The sequence below is a fragment of the Hypanus sabinus genome, chromosome 8, assembly GCF_030144855.1.
Source record: "Hypanus sabinus isolate sHypSab1 chromosome 8, sHypSab1.hap1, whole genome shotgun sequence".
Taxonomy (NCBI): domain Eukaryota; kingdom Metazoa; phylum Chordata; class Chondrichthyes; order Myliobatiformes; family Dasyatidae; genus Hypanus; species Hypanus sabinus.
Window position 1 is genome coordinate 82158607 of NC_082713.1, and position 16033 is coordinate 82174639.

The 16033-nt window shown below is 38.2% G+C and overlaps 1 protein-coding gene across 9 annotated transcripts in view; it reads left to right on the top strand.

Moving 5' to 3' along the window:
* Nucleotides 1-16033, top strand: part of LOC132398269 (sodium- and chloride-dependent neutral and basic amino acid transporter B(0+)-like) — a 169419-nt gene that overhangs the window by 19748 nt on the left and 133638 nt on the right. For all 9 annotated transcript variants that reach the window (XM_059977435.1, XM_059977434.1, XM_059977433.1 and 6 more), the window contains one exon: nucleotides 7374-7512. In XM_059977435.1, the coding sequence (XP_059833418.1) occupies nucleotides 7374-7512 (139 nt within the window). The remainder of the gene's footprint in view (nucleotides 1-7373; nucleotides 7513-16033) is intronic.

Here is a 16033-nt window from a genome sequence, read left to right on the forward strand (position 1 = left end):
TGGGGACACACATAGCAACATGGAGACTTCTAAAAAGATGTCCCAGGATACCATGAAAGTTGAAAGATTAGGTATTATTATAGATTGGAGTAACATAATTAAAAATAATGACTAATTTATTGAATTTTTTAAGTTTTAATGTTAATGGGCTTAATGGACCAATAAAAAGAAAAAGAATTTTAACATATATTAAAAAAATGAAAATAGATACAGCTTTCTTACAAGAAACTAATTTAACGGATATAGAACATCATAAATTAAAAAGAGACTGGGTTGGAAATGTTATTGCAGCTTCATTTAACTCAAAGGCGAGAGGAGTTGCAATTTTGGTTAATAAAAATTTACCAATTAAAATACAAAATGTATTAATTGATTCGGCAGGAAGATATTTAATTATACATTGTCAAATTTTTTTCAGAACTATGGACTCTTATGAATATTTATGCACCAAATGAAAATGATGTAAAATTTATACAAGAGGTCTTTTTGAATTTGGCTATCGCACATGACAAAATATTAATAGGTGGAGATTTTAACTTTTGCCTAGACCCAGTTTTAGATAGATCAACAAAGGTTGTCACAAAATCAAAAGTAGTAAAATCATTGATGAAAGACTTAAATTTGATTGATATATGGAGAAGAATCAATCCAAAAGAAAGGGATTATTCATTTTATTCAAATAGACATAATACTCAAGGATAGATTTTTTCCTATTATCAACAAATACTCAAGATAGAGTGAAAAATGTGGAATAGAAAGCAAGAATATTGTCTGATCACTCTCCTTTAATAATGACAATGATAATGATAGATAAAGAGGAATCAATTTATAGATGGAGATTTAATTCAATTCTACTAAAACGTCAAGATTTTTGTGATTTTATGAAAAAGCAGATTCAGTTCTTTTTAGATACAAATTTACATTCAGTTGATGATAAATTTATATTGTGGGAAGCAATGAAAGCATATTTGAGGGGCCAGATAATAAGTTATACTTCTAAAATGAAGAAGGAATATATGATAGAAATAGATCAATTGGAAAAAGAGATTATAAAATTAGAAAAATAATCTCAAAGAAATATGACAGAAGAAAAACGAAGACAACTTATTAATAAGAAGTTAAAATATAATACACTCCAGACATATTGAACAGAAAAAGCAATTATGAGAACTAAACAGAGATATTATGAACTAGGTGAAAGATCACATAAAGTTCTTGCATGGCAGTTAAACACAGATCAGACTTCTAAAACAATAAATGCAATTCAAACAAAAGTGAATGAAATTACTTATAAGCCTCTAGAAATTAATGCTTTTAAGAATTTTTATTCTGAGTTGTATAGATCAGAATCAAAGAATGATGACGTTAAGATAGAAGAATTTTTATCACAAATAACTCTTCCAAAATTAAATACAGAAGAACAGAAGGGATTAGGTATGCCTTTTACTTTGAAGGAAGTTGAAGAAGCTCTGGGATCACTTCAAAGTAATAAATCTCCAGGAGAAGATGGTTTTCCGCCTGAATTTTATAAAAAGTTTAAAGATTTATTAATTCCTCCTTTTATGGAGTTAATACATCAAGCGGAAAGAAAGCATAAACTTCCAGAATCTTTTACAACAGCTATTTTAATAGTATTGCCAAAAAAAGATAGAGATCTTTTAAAACCAGCATGATATAGACATATTTCTTTATTAAACGCCGATTATAAAATAATAGCAAAAATCTTATCTAATAGATTATCTAAATGCTTACCAAAATTAGTGCGTATGGATCAAACAGGATTTATCAAAAATAGACAATCGGCAGATAATGTAACCCGGTTATTTAGTATAATCCATTTAGCGCAAAAGAGGGAGGAAACGAGTGTGGCAGTTGCTTTAGATGCAGAAAAAGCATTTGATAGATTGGAATGGGATTTTTTATTTAAGGTATTGGAAAAATATGGATTAGGAACATCATTTATAAAATGGATTAAAACCTTAACTACTAATCCCAAAGCTAAAGTAGTGACAAATGGTCAAATTTCAACATCATTTCAGTTAACAAGATCAACTAGGCAAGGTTGCCCATTATCACCTGCTTTGTTTGTGTTGGCAATAGAGCCACTAGCTGAATTAATTAGAATGGACCCAGATATTAAGGGTTTCAGAGTTAATCAGGAAGAATACAAGATTAACTTATTTGCTGATGATGTTCTACTTTATTTAACAGATCCATTACATTCACTATGCAAATTATCTTATAGATTAGAAGATTATGGGAAAATATCGGGTTATAAAATAAATTGGGATAAAAGTGAAATTTTACCTCTTACTAAAGGAGATTATAATCAATGTTGATTAATAACTCAAATTAGATGGCCGGCAAATGGTATAAAATATTTAGGTATAAGAGTTGATAATGACATAAAAAACTTATACAAATTAAATTATTCACACTTTTGAAAAAAATTCAGGAAGATCTTGATAAATGGATGGCATTACCAATAACAGTAGGTAGAGTAAATACTATAAAAATGAATATATTCCCTAGACTACAATATTTATTTCAATCATTACCAATACAATTACCCCAGAAGTTTTTTCAAGAGTTAAACAAATATGTGAGGAAATTTCTCTGGAAAGGTAAGATGTCAAGAACATCATTGGAAAAATTGACAAGGAAATTTGATCTAGGAGGATTACAACTTCCAAATTTTAAGAAGCATTGTAAAGCAAATCAATTTAGATTTATTGCATCTTTTTTCGAGAAAGATAAACCGGCATGGATTAGAATAGAACTAGATAAAATAGGAGAAAACGTACCAGAAGATTTCATATACAAATGGGAATCTAAATGGATACGGGAAAAGAAAGAATCTCCTATATTAAAACATTTGATTGACTTATGGAATAAGATAAATGTTGATGATGAGACAAAAAATCTTTATTAGCAAAGAGATCTTTAATTCAAAATAGACTTATTCCTTTCACAATGGACAATCAACTTTTATATAATTGGTTTCAAAAAGGGATTAGATATATAGGAGATTGTTTTGAAGGAGGTATATTAATGTCATTTGATCAATTAAAGAATAAATATAGAGTATCAAATAACACTTTATTTTGTTACTTTCAATTAAGGGCTTATTTAAGAGAAAAATTAGATCAAACAATGTTATTGCTGAAATCTAATGAAATAGACATTTTAATTCAAAAAGGAAATATTAAAAAATTTATATCTTGTATGTATAATTTGTTTCAAAAACAGGCAATTAAACAAGGAGTCCATAAGTCAAGACAAAAATGGGAAAGTGATTTGAATATTAAAATTGAAGAAACAAATTGGTCAAGACTATGTATGACAAATACCATAAATGTTCGGTTAAGATTAGTGCAGTATAATTTTCTACATCAATTATACATTACACCACAAAACAATAAGTTAATTAAATCCAAATTTATCGGATCAGTGTTTCCGATGTAACCAGGAAACTGGTACTTTTTTTTACATTCTACATGGTCTTGCTCTAAAATTCAACCTTTTTGGACAAATTTAAGACTTTTACTGGAACAAATACAGGAACACAATTTCCTCATAATCCAATATTACTCTTACTAGGTGATATTGAAGGGATAAAACCGAAACTCAAACTAAATAAATATCAGAAAGAATTCATAAAAATTGCACTGGCAGTTGCCAAAAAAGCTATTGCAGTTACTTGGAAATCGGATACATATTTAAGTATAGACTCTTGGAAGAAAGAAATTTATGGCTGTATTCCATTAGAAAAAATTACTTATAATTCAAGAGATCAATATGAAACATTTCTGAAAATTTGGAGCCCTTATTTACAAAAGATAGGACTAAATATATAGATGCTCTGAAGATGAAACAATTGGTTATTTGGGGAAAGAAATAAATATATATATTAAAGTTATTACGAACTCCATGGAGCATGTGGAGATCTTCCAACAAACAGGCACTCTTTCTTTCTTTTTTTTCTCTTTCTTTCTCTTTTTTTCCATAGGGCAGTTAGGGGGGAGGGGTTAAGGGCAGGGGGGAAGGGTTATATACATTTTGTTCATACTTTACTTTGTAATTACTTAAAAATGCAACAAAAAAAAAGTTTTCAAAAAAAAAAAAACATTCTTAAGTGGGAGGCCAGATGTCGTGGTCCAAGTAGGTACCAAAGACAAAGTGAGTTCAGGAAATTAGGTGCTAAGTTAAAGGACAGGATCTCCCGGGTTGTGATCTCAGAATTGCTACTCATGAGGCCAGAAATGGGAAGATCATACAGTTTACCACGTAGCTAAGGTTTTGACTAGGAGAGAGGGTGTTGGAATTTTGGATCATTGAGTTCTCTTGTAAGGAAGGTGGGACCTTTACAGAAGAGATGGTTCGCACTTAAACTAGAAGGGACTGAGTATCCTAGAGGGAAGGATTGCTAGTGCTACATGCTGGGGGAGGGCTGTGCAAGGGTATAGGAGCCACATTGCCAGATCAGATAGTGAAGAGATAGTGAAGATGGATTTTGTTATGACCTCAGGAATCAAAAGTTTGAGTGACTAATGATCTGAACTGCTTACATTTCAATGGAAGAAGTATTGTAGGAATGGCAGATGAGCTCAGGGCATGGAATTATGGATACTATAGTCATTAATGAGAGTTTGATGCAGGAGAGGCTGCTTAATATTCCAGGGTTCCATTGCTTTAGATGTGACAGAGTGGGAGTGATTAAAGGAGGAGGGAAAATTACTAGACAGGGAAAATGTCATTGCAGTGCTCAGTCAGAACAGACTGGAGAACTTGTCTAGAAAAGCTTTATTGGAGTAATAAGAAAGGTATGACCACATCAATGGGGCTGTACTTTCGACTACCCAAAAGTCTGCAGGATTTGGAGGAACAAATTTGTAGTGAGATCATAGACTCTTAAGAAACATAAGGTTGTGACAATAGGTGATTTTTAACTCTCCACTTAATTGACTGGGACTCCCACACTGTAAAAGGTCTATATGGGATAGGGTTTCCCAAACATGTTCAGAAAAGTTTCTTTCATCAGTATGTGGAAGTCCTAACGAGAGTGTGTGATATTTGATCTAGTATTAGGAATGAGACAGCAGGTGACGGAAGTTTGTGTAGGTTATCACTTTGCATCCAGTGATCATAGTACCATTAGTTTCAAGGTAAATAAGCAAAAAGATAGGTCTGTTCTATGGGTTGAGATTTGAAATTGGAGAAAGGGCAATTTTGATGGTATTAGTAATGATCTGTCAAGTGTGGATTGAGACGGACTGTTTTCTGGCAAAGAAGTGGGAGGCCTTCAAAAGTGAAAATTTAAGACCACGAAGTTTGTATGTGCCAGTCAGAATAAAAGGTAAATATAAAAGTTTAAGGAAATCTTGGTTTTCAACAGATATTGAGGTTCTGGTTAAGAAAAGGGGGATGCATAGCAAGTTTAGGCAGGTAGGAACAAACAAGGTACTTATGGAGTATAGAAAATGCAAGAGAACACTTAAGAAAGAAATCAGGAGGCTAAAAAAAGGCACGGTGTTGATCTAGCAGACAGAGTGAAGGAGAATCCTAAGAGATTTTACGGATGCTATATGTTAAGAGGAAAAAGACTGCAAGGGACAAAACTGATCCTCTGGAAGATCATAATGAAGCCAAAAGAGATGGGGGCTATCTTAAGTGATTTTCTTTGTATTTGTATTTACCCAGGAGATGGACACAGATTCTTTAGAAGTGGGGCAAAGCAGCAGCAAGGACATGGACCCCATACAGATTACAGAGGAGCAGCTGTTTGCTGTCTTGGGGCAAATTAGGGTGGGTACATCCCCAGGGCTTGGCAAGGTGTTCCTTCAGACCCTGTGGGAGGCAAGTACGGAATTTGCAGGGGCCCTGGCAAAGATATTTAAATATTTAGTGATAGGTCCGGTACCAGAGGTTTGAAGGCTAATGTTCCACTATTTGAGAAAGGCTCTAAATACAAACCAAGAAATTCTAGGTTCGGTATTTGACTTCAGTATTGGAAAATTTATTGGAAGATATTCTAAGTGACTGGATATATGATTATTTAGATAGACATTGAATGATTAGGGATAGTCGGATAGCTCTGAGCATTGCAGGTTATGTCTACCCAAACATTAAGTTTTTCTAGAAAGTTTCCAGGAAAGTTGCTGAAGGCAATGCATGGGTGTTGTCTACGTGGACTGTAATAAGGCATTTGACAAGGTCCCGCAAGGGAGTTTGGTCAAGAAGGTTCAGTCACTTGGCATTCAAGATGAGGTAGTAAATTGAGTTAGACATTGGCTTTGTAGGGGAGGCCAGAGAGTGGTAGTAGATGGTTGCCTCTCTGACTGGAGGCCTGTTACTAATCGAGTGCTGCAGGGATTGGTGCTGGGTCCATTGTTGTTTGTCATTTGTATCAATGATTTGGATAATAATGTGTTTGACTGGATCAGCAAACTTACAAATGACTCCAAGATTGTGAGTGTAGTTGACAGTGAGGAAGACTATCAGATCTTGAAACAGAATCTGGATCAGTTGGAAAAGTGGACTGAAAAGTGGCAGATGGAATTTAACACAGACAAGTGCAAAGTGTTGTACTTCATGAGGTCCAAACAGTATTGGTCTTACATAGTGAGTGGTAGGGCACTGAGGAGTGTAGTAGAACAGAGGGATCTGGGAATACAGATTCCAAATTCTTTGAAAATTATGGCACAGGTATATAAGGTCATAGAGAAAGCTTTTGGCACATTGGCCTTCACAAATCAAATACGGAGTGTGAGATGGGAGGTTATGTTGTAGTTCCATAAGTCATTGGTGAGTCCTAATCTGGAATATTATGTGGAGTTTTAGTTACCTACCTACAGGAAAGATGTAAATAAGATTGAAAGAGTTTAGAGAAAATTTACAAGAATGTTGCCAGGACTGGAGTACCTGACTTATATGGAACAATTGAATAGGTTCGGACTTTATTCCTTGGAATGTAAAAGACTGTAAAGAGAATTTTATGCAGCTTATAAAATTTTGAGAGGTATGGATAGGGTAAATGCAAGCTATCTTTTTCCACTGAGGTTGGGTGGGACTACAACTAGAAGTCATGGGTTAAGAGTTAAAGGTGAAAAGTTTAATAGGAACATGAGGGGAAACTTCTTCACTCAAGAGGATTAGGAAAGTGTGCAATGAGCTGCCAGATCAAGTGGCACATGCAAGCTCAATTTTAATATTTAAGAGAAGTTTGGATCAGCATGTGGAATGGGAGGGCTATGGTCCTGGTGCAGGTCGATGGGAGTAGGCAATTTAAGTTGTTCAGTATGCACTAGCTGTTCTGTAATTTTCTATGACTATGAAACTATATGCTTTTTCTACCCACACTCTATGTTCTCCAGATCCGCTCTGCAATCTCACTCTGGACAATGGATATTCTGAAATCGTTAACACAACGTGGCTGCAGAGAAACAACAGAACTTGCTCCAATGGATCCGAAATCTACGTTCCTCACCAGAGCCCAAGTGAACAGTACTGGGAGTAAGTCAATTGCCATTCCCTTCCAATCTTGTAACAACAGCTTCCTCCTGGATAGGATCAAAGTGTAAAGTTCTGAGTAAACTTACTAACAAAGTACATATATGTTACCATATACAACCCTGAGATTCATTTTCCTGTGGGCATACTCAATAAATCCATAATGGATAATAATCATTATAGAACCAATACCAACTTGTGCAACCAGTGTGTAAAAGACAACAAAGTGTGAAAATACAAACAAAAATAAATAATAACAATCAAGAAAGAAGCAAGAAATAATCAGAGCATTAGATGAGGAGTCACACACACCAAATGCTCAAGGATCTCAGGCCAGGGAGCATCTTTGGAAAAGAGTTGACATTGCAGGCTGAGACCCTTCATCAGGTCTGGAACAAAGAGGTAAGTTCAGAGTAGGAAGGTGGGAGGAGAGGAGAAAGAAGTGTAAGTTAGTTGGTGATGGGTGAAACTGGGAGAGGGGGAGGGGTGAAGGAAAGAGCTGGGAAGTTAAATGGTGAATGAGATAAAGGGCTGGAGAAGAAGGAATCTGATAGGAGAGTCAGAAGACAATAGAAGAAAAGGAAGGGTGAGGCACACCAGACAGAGGTGATGGGCAGTTAAGAAAATAATGTGAGATGGGGAACGATGAAGGGGAAGCCATTACCGGAAGCTCGAGAAATCGATGTTCATGCCATCAGGTTGGACGCTACGCAGACATTGCTCCTCCAGTCTGAGTGTGGCCTAACACAGCAGTAGAGAAGCCATGGAATGACATGTTGGAATGGGAAGTAGCGGGAAATCTTACATTTTCTGGTGGACAGCGAAGGTGCATGGTGGAGCAGTCTCCCTAGCTTCATTGGGTCTCATGGATATACAGGAAGCCACACTGGGAGCACTGGATACAGTAGGTGACACCAACAGACTCACAAGTAAAATGTTGCCTTACCTGGAAGGACTCTGGGGCTCTGAATGGTAGTGAGGGAGAACATGCAGGGACAGGTGTGGCACTTGTTCTGCTTGCAAAGGTAAGTACTAGGAGAGAGATCTACCCTCTCCTATCCATTCCCCCCTCTCCAGCCTTTATTTCTTTCACCAGTCAACTTCCAGCACTTTATTTCATCCCTCCCGCTCTCCCACTTTCACCTATCATCTACCACCTTCCTCCCCTCCCCACCTTCTTACTCTGACTTCTCATCCTTTTTTCCAGTCCTGGTGAAGGATCTCAGCCCAAAACGTTGACCATTTACTCTTTTTCTGTGGATGCTGCCTGGCCTGCTGAGTTCCTCCAGCATTTTGTGTGTGTTGCTTTGAATTTCCAGCATCTGCAGGTTTTCCTGAATCTGAGTTAAGATTGAGTTTCATCCTTTGACAGACTCCATGTTTATTCACAGCAGATGTGGAACTTTAGTCAGTCCGACATCAAACAAATGGAAACTTTGCAAACTCTTAAGGATGCAGAGGCACTGCTGATGCTGTAGAAGCTATGGAACATTATGGACAATCCCCCTCAACCCCTCATGACACACTGGACAAACAGGGGAGCACCTTTAGTAATGGACTGACTCCACCAAAGTGTTGCACTGAACACCACAGAAGATCCTTTCTCCCTGTGGCTATAAGACTCTGCAACTCCTTCTCCTTAAATATAAAAGTATATGGTTTCATTGCACATCTGCATTTTGCACTATTATTTTTCAATGCACATTTTGTATTTTAAAGTGTATATATCTGACTAAGCAACCTTGAAACAATAATTTCTTTCAGGATAAATGAAGTTTTATCTTAACTTATCTTGATTGCACTTACATATTGGGTCCAGGCCAGGTCCTCTGAAATGATAACACCAAAGAATTTAAAGTTGCTGACTCTCTTCACCTCTGATCCTCCGATGAGGACTGGCTCATGGACCTCTGGTTTTCTCTCCCTGAAGATAATAATTAGCTCCTTGGTGTTGCTGACTCTGAGTGAGAGGTCGTTGCTGTGACAGCTCTTAGCCAGATTTTCAGTCTCCTTCCAACATGCTGATTTGTCACCACCTTTGATTCAGCATCTTTGATTGCCAGACATGTTGTCAGCAAACTTGAATATGGCATTGGAGCTTAGCCACACAGTCATAAATTTAAAGTGAGTAGCGCAAAGAGTTAAGCACGCAGCCTTGTGATGCACCCACACTGGTGGAGATTGTGGGGTAGATGTTGTCAATCTAAGCTGATTTGGAAATCCAGGATTCATTTGCACAAGGAGGTATTGAAGCCAAGATCTTGAAGTTTATCGATGAGTTTTGAGGGGAAGATGGTATTGAATGTTGAGCTGTTGTTAAAAATGAACATCCTGATGTATGTCTCTTTGCTGTCCAGATGTTCCAGGTTCAGTGAAGAGCCAATGAGATGGCATCTGCTGTGGACCTGTTGATTTGGTCGGCAAATTGGAGTGGATCCAATTGCTTCTCAGGCAGGAGTTGATATGTTGATATGCACCTGACACTGGCAAACCATGAGGTTAAATATCTCAGTGAACACTGTAGCCAGTTAATCAACACAGATCTTCAGTACGTGGTCAGGTACCCCATCTGGGCCGGATGCTTGTTGTGGGTTCACCCTCCTGAAGGCTGCTTGCATGTCAGCCTCAGAGACTGAAATCACAGGACCACTGAGGTCTATGGGAGTTTGTGATGGTTTTTCCAGTTTTGACAGTCAAAAGCGAACGTAGAAAGTGTTGAGTTCATCTGGAATCAAGGCCCTGTTGTCATTTATGTTGCTTGATTTAACTTTACAACAGGTGATAGTATTGAAGCCCTACCACAACTGTCGAGTTGATAGTTTCTAAACTTGATTGATTATAGTCAGAATTGCCACTTTTCCCGTGAGATAGCTTTCTGCAGATTGTACCTGGAGGACTTGTAACTTTTCTTGGTGACCAGACTTGAACGTCTCTGAGACGACCCTCCGCAGATTGTGGATCTGATTCATCCAGGGCTTCTAGCTGGGGAAGACTCTGAATGATTTTGTGGGGTCACCCCCACCTACAACTGCTTCAGTAAATTCCATGACAACCATGGTGCTTTCATTCAGATTCACAGATGAAACCTTGAGCACAACCCAATTCACCAACTCAAAGCAATCCTACAGCTGCTCCTGTGACCACATCTTTGTTGCCCTAACTTCTGCCGCTTTGCTCTTTAGCCACTGCCTGTATGCAAGAAGAAGGAGGCCAGCTGAGTAATCATGTGGTCTGAGGCATTTCTTATCTTAGTATACCAGTGGTCTATTGTCAAAGTACGTACATGGTATACAATCCTGCAATTCGTCTTCCTGCAGACAGCCACGAAACACAATGCAGAGAAAAAAAATAAATCGAGCAAACAGTTAAAAACAAGCAAATAACACACAGGATTTTAAACATCAAACTGCAGAGCCTCAAAACAGTCTAGGAATATGCAGTTCAGTTCAGTTTAGTGCTGTGTTGTTTGTTGACTGCAGGCCTCAGAACCAGTCTGCTCCATTCAAGATGACACAAAATTGGAAATTGGAAACCAGAAGTACATATAGCATGAACTGCAGTGGTTCTAAACAAGTCCAAACCACATCTTCCTCTGGCAGCAGTTTGTGAGAAGGATAGGGAGACTGGTCAAACACAGACATTTGGCTCACCTTCCTCTCATTCTCACTGATTTCAAATCCTGCTCGACACTTTAATCGGTGAGCTTGGTGTGAAGTGGAGTCGATCAAGGCCTCCAGACCCCACACTCCAATCCAAACCTCACCAAACTCTCGGAGACAAAGCTCAAGGTCACTCAATTGGCCCAAAAAGATGCCATCAAAATGTAAGGCGTGGGTTCCAATTACACACAGCTTAGTAGAATCGTATTTGAAAGAAGAATAAGAAAAAAATAGTTCTGTGAACTGTCTGAAGGACGTTGCCATTGGTTACACTGTTCTTTGGCACCCTCTTATCAGCTATTGGAACTTCCAGTGCTCCAACTTATGTGTTGATAATAATAAGGCAGGGTTTTCTTCAACCAAGCCTGGCTGAAGTCCTTAACTATGTTTTAAAATGCATCAGAATGGATTGTTTTATGTTTGGAGACAATATCATGCAGTACTTCAAGCGATTGATTATAATCGATCACTGATGGTATGTAAGCTGTGATCAGGATTATGTAGGAGAACTCCCTAAGTATATAGAAAGGCATTTGATCATTAGCAACTCAAGGTGGGGTTACACAAGTACAAGGAAACTATCATATAGGAGCACCATCGAGAAACAAAAACACCTCCAACTTTCGCCTTTTCCAGAAAGGATCAATAGGTAGATGCGCAGTTCAATGAATGAGGATGAAAGTTTGATTCAGATTGAGCTTTAGCTACACTGAGTATCTGTTACTGAATACTATTGCAATAGGGCTTTCCAAGAGTCAGCAGCACCTTGCTTTAGCATTGAGAATCTAATTCAACCATATCCTGAAGACATTGTAAACTGTTTTTTATTTAATTCTCATTTACTGAAGGAAAAGTTCACCATTAGACCATCTAAATATTATTTTATTCAAATTATCCACCATTAATGTCAGTTTCAGTGAATTATTGAAACAAATTAATAACTATTGTGCTTAACCAGTAGTAAATCAGTTAGTGCTGCTGACATCTGTTAGCAGTAAGTGGTTTAAGGTATACTTTATTCAACTTAATTGCAAAGATAAAGTGCAAGCACCACAACTTGTACAGTAAGACCATAAGACATAGGAGCAAGACCATTCAACCCATTGAATGTGCTCTGCCAGTCAATCATGGCTGATTTATTTTCCCTCTCAATCCATTTCTCTTACCTTCTCCCTGCAACTTTACTAAGCCTATCACCCTTGAACCTATCAACCTCCACTTAAGTATACCCAACACCTCCACAGCCATCGTGACCATGAATTCCACAGATTCACCAACCCCTGACTGAAGAAATCTCTTCTCATCTCTGTTCTAAAGGAACGTCCTTCTACTCTGAAGCTATGCCCTCCAGTCTGAGGCTTTCCTGTTAATGGACACATCCTCTCCAGTACCACTCTGTCTAGGCATGTGTACTGCCCAATCAAGATGTAAGACATAAATATTTTTCAGATTTGTATCTTTCATCTATTCTCTGAATTGAAAAGCCAGAGTCTCTTTTCTGAGTACCTGTCACAGATCTTTGTTGCAATCTCAGGTTCCTGTGTGTCTGTAGGGTCAGAAAGGATTTAAATCCTATTTCTAAGTCTAATATCCTTAAATTCCCTTAGTCTTTTTCCATTAAAATAGTACCACATTAATATTGTAGTCCATATCTGATTAATTTCTTTTTGGTTATCATATTACCATTTTCCATATTACTAAGAGTGCATCATCCTAGTTATTGGCAGTTGGGTGAAAAGATATGTTTTTAACAATTTTCACACAAGTCTAGTGACCATATTTTACCACATTGCATTTTATTGTGTTGAACTTGGTTCCTGGTTATCTTGTGTTACCATAGTTACAACTAGTTCTACTGCCAGAAGTTGAGGCACCGGCTTTTGAAAATGTTGTCAATGTAGAGAGAATTGTGTCTACGATGGAGTTGGCTGAGTCTGGAGCTCTTTGCAGCTTTTTGCAAACCTGTGCATTGGAACCTTCATACCAAGCAGTGATGCAACCTTTCAGAATACTCTCCACCATGCAACCACAGGAACTTGCAAGAAACTTTGATGGCATATCAAATCTCTTCAGATCCCTGATGAAGTTGAAATCTACTTTCACTCAATAATTTCACTAATACCAACAATAACTTCTCAAAACAGCTTCTGATTTGTAATTCCAAAATGCTCTGATGTTTACTTTCAATTATGCAATTGAGAAACCAGCTGGTTGTGTAATGGCAACCACGCCGGACTTTGAGATGAGTGATTCCAGGTTCAAATCCAGCCAGATCTTTGCACACGTTCCATCCTTGGCCTCGTAAAAATACAGACAAATTCTAAAGAAGCAGCAAGGTTGCTGCTTGGTGTGCCACAATAAAATTGAGAGGGTAAACCAGAGTACTGAATTACTAATTTCCTTGTAATTCCTTTGCATTATCTGAAAATGTTATGAACCATCCTGATATGTGGCTTCCTTCAAATGTTTGCTCACACTGAGAATGCTGTTTATTCTTCTGTTGGCGCATTAGTGGCAGACCAATTGACTCAAAGAGAGAGTGAGCTTGGCACAGGTCAGGGAGAAGAGGTTAAAAAGGGTGTGTTTCATAGGGATCATCGCACTAGTGGCGGACTAATCAATTCGTGATTCATTAGTAGGAGCAAATAAAAGTAAAGCAGGGTTAAAACAGAGCAGCCATTGTGTGAGTGAACCAGTGTAGGAGTGGGAACTTGAGGCTTTGTTGAGGAGCCACAGGTAAGTAGCAAGTAAGGCTTTTGTAGTGGTTGAATAAAAAGTCACTAAAGTACAGCTAATTAAATAAAGGGATGATATAGAATAAAGTGATGCGCTGTAGCTACATGATGTGGGGGCTGGTGGACTCCATAGTGGTTCCTGGTGACCACATCTGCAGCAATTCTTGGCTGCTCGAGGAACTCAGACTCAAAGTTGATGACCCGGAATATGAGCTTCGAACTGCGGCACATCAGGGATGGGAGAGTTACCTGGATTCTCTGTCTCAGGAGGTAGTCACAACCATTAGATTAGCTGCCTCAAATTCAGTCTGTGGTCAGGGACAAGAGGGTGTGACTGCGAGTGAGGCTGGTAGTGGGATCCAAGAGACAGAGCTGGAAGAGTGTCAGCTTGTCCATCATTTTTGAGATTTTTGCTCTCTGTGTGGATGAGAGTGGGGGCTGAAGGGAGGATGAGCAAACTTACTGTGGCACTGTAGTTCAGGGAGCCATTCAAGAAGGGGGAAGAGAAGAGAAAAGTAGTGGTAATTGGGGATAGTATAGTCAGGGGAATAGACAGAGTTCTCTGTTGTGAGGATAGAGTGTTCCAAAGGCTGTGTTTCCTAGCTGGTGCCTGGGTTCAAGACATCTTTTCTGTCCTGCAGAGAAACTTGCAGTGGGAGGGGAAAGATCCAGTTGTCATGGTCCATGTGGGTGCCAACAACATAGGTAAAATGAGGAAAGAGGTTCTGTTGAGGAAATTTGAGCAGCTGGAGACTAAATAAAAAGCAAAACCAAAAAGGTGGTAATCTCTGGTTTGCTACCTGAGCTATGTGCAAATTGGCATAGGGTCAAGATAATTAGAGAGCTAATGCATGGATCAAGGATTGGTGTGGGAAAAGTGGGTTTGAATTCATGGGAAATTGGCACCAGTACTGGGGAAAGAAGGAGCTGTACCGAACCGTGATGGGACCTGGATCCAAGTGAATTGCATAACCAGGGCTGTGGATAGGGCTTTAAATAAATAGTAGGGGAGTGGGTTCAACAGATTGGAGAAGTATGGATAAAGTAAAAGCGAAAAATGTGGATAAAGATAAAGAAAAAGCAAGAGATAAAAAACAGAAGAGTAATTCTGGAGTGAAGAAAAGAGTAAAAGATTATAAGATTTTAAAAGCACAAAGAATGTAAGGGCACTTTATCTGAATGCCCATAGTATTCAGAACAAGGTCAGTGAACCTGTGGCACAAATCAGTACAAAGGAGTATGATTTGGCGGCATTACAGAGATGTGCATACAGAGGACTGGGTATTAAATATCCAAGGATATCAGGTAATACGGAAGGATAGGCAGGAAGGTAATGGATGTGGTGTAGCGCTCATAACTAAAGATGAAGTCAGGGCGATATTGAGAGATGATATAAGATCTAAGGAGCAGAATATTGAATTAATCTAGGTAGAGATTAAGAATAGTAAAGAGGAAAAAATCACTGGTGGGAGTTGTCTACCAGCCACCGAATAATAACATTACAATGGCACAGGCAAGAGAAATATCTGAGGCGTGTCAGAATGGAACAGCCGTTATCATGGGGGACTTGAACTTGCATGTAGATTGGGTGAATCAAGTTGATCAAGGAACTCTTGAGGTGAACTTCATAGAATACTTCTGTGATGACTTTCCTGACCAACATGTTACTAAACCTACAAGGGAACATACTATCTTAAATTTGGTCCTGTATAATGAAACAGGTAAAATTAGTGATCTTGTAGTTGGGAATCCTCTTGGAAAGAGTGATCGCAGTATGATTGTATTTCTCATACAGATAGAGTGTGCAATAGTACAATCTAAAACCAGTGTATTGTGCATAAACAATGGAGACTACAATGGGATGAGGGAGGATTTGGCTAGTGTAGGCTGGGAACGCAGGCTATATGGTGGACAGTTGAGGAACAGTGGAAGATTTTCAAAGAGAATTTTCACGGTACTCAGCAAAATTCTATTCCAGTTAAAAGCAAAGATAGTAAGGGTGGGGAGAGCCAACTTTGGATAACTAAGGAAATAAAAGAAGGCATCAAACTAAAAGCTTGTGCATACAGAGTCACCAAGAGTAGTGGGAAACTGGAAGATTGGGAAAACTTTAAAACACAACGAAGTCCA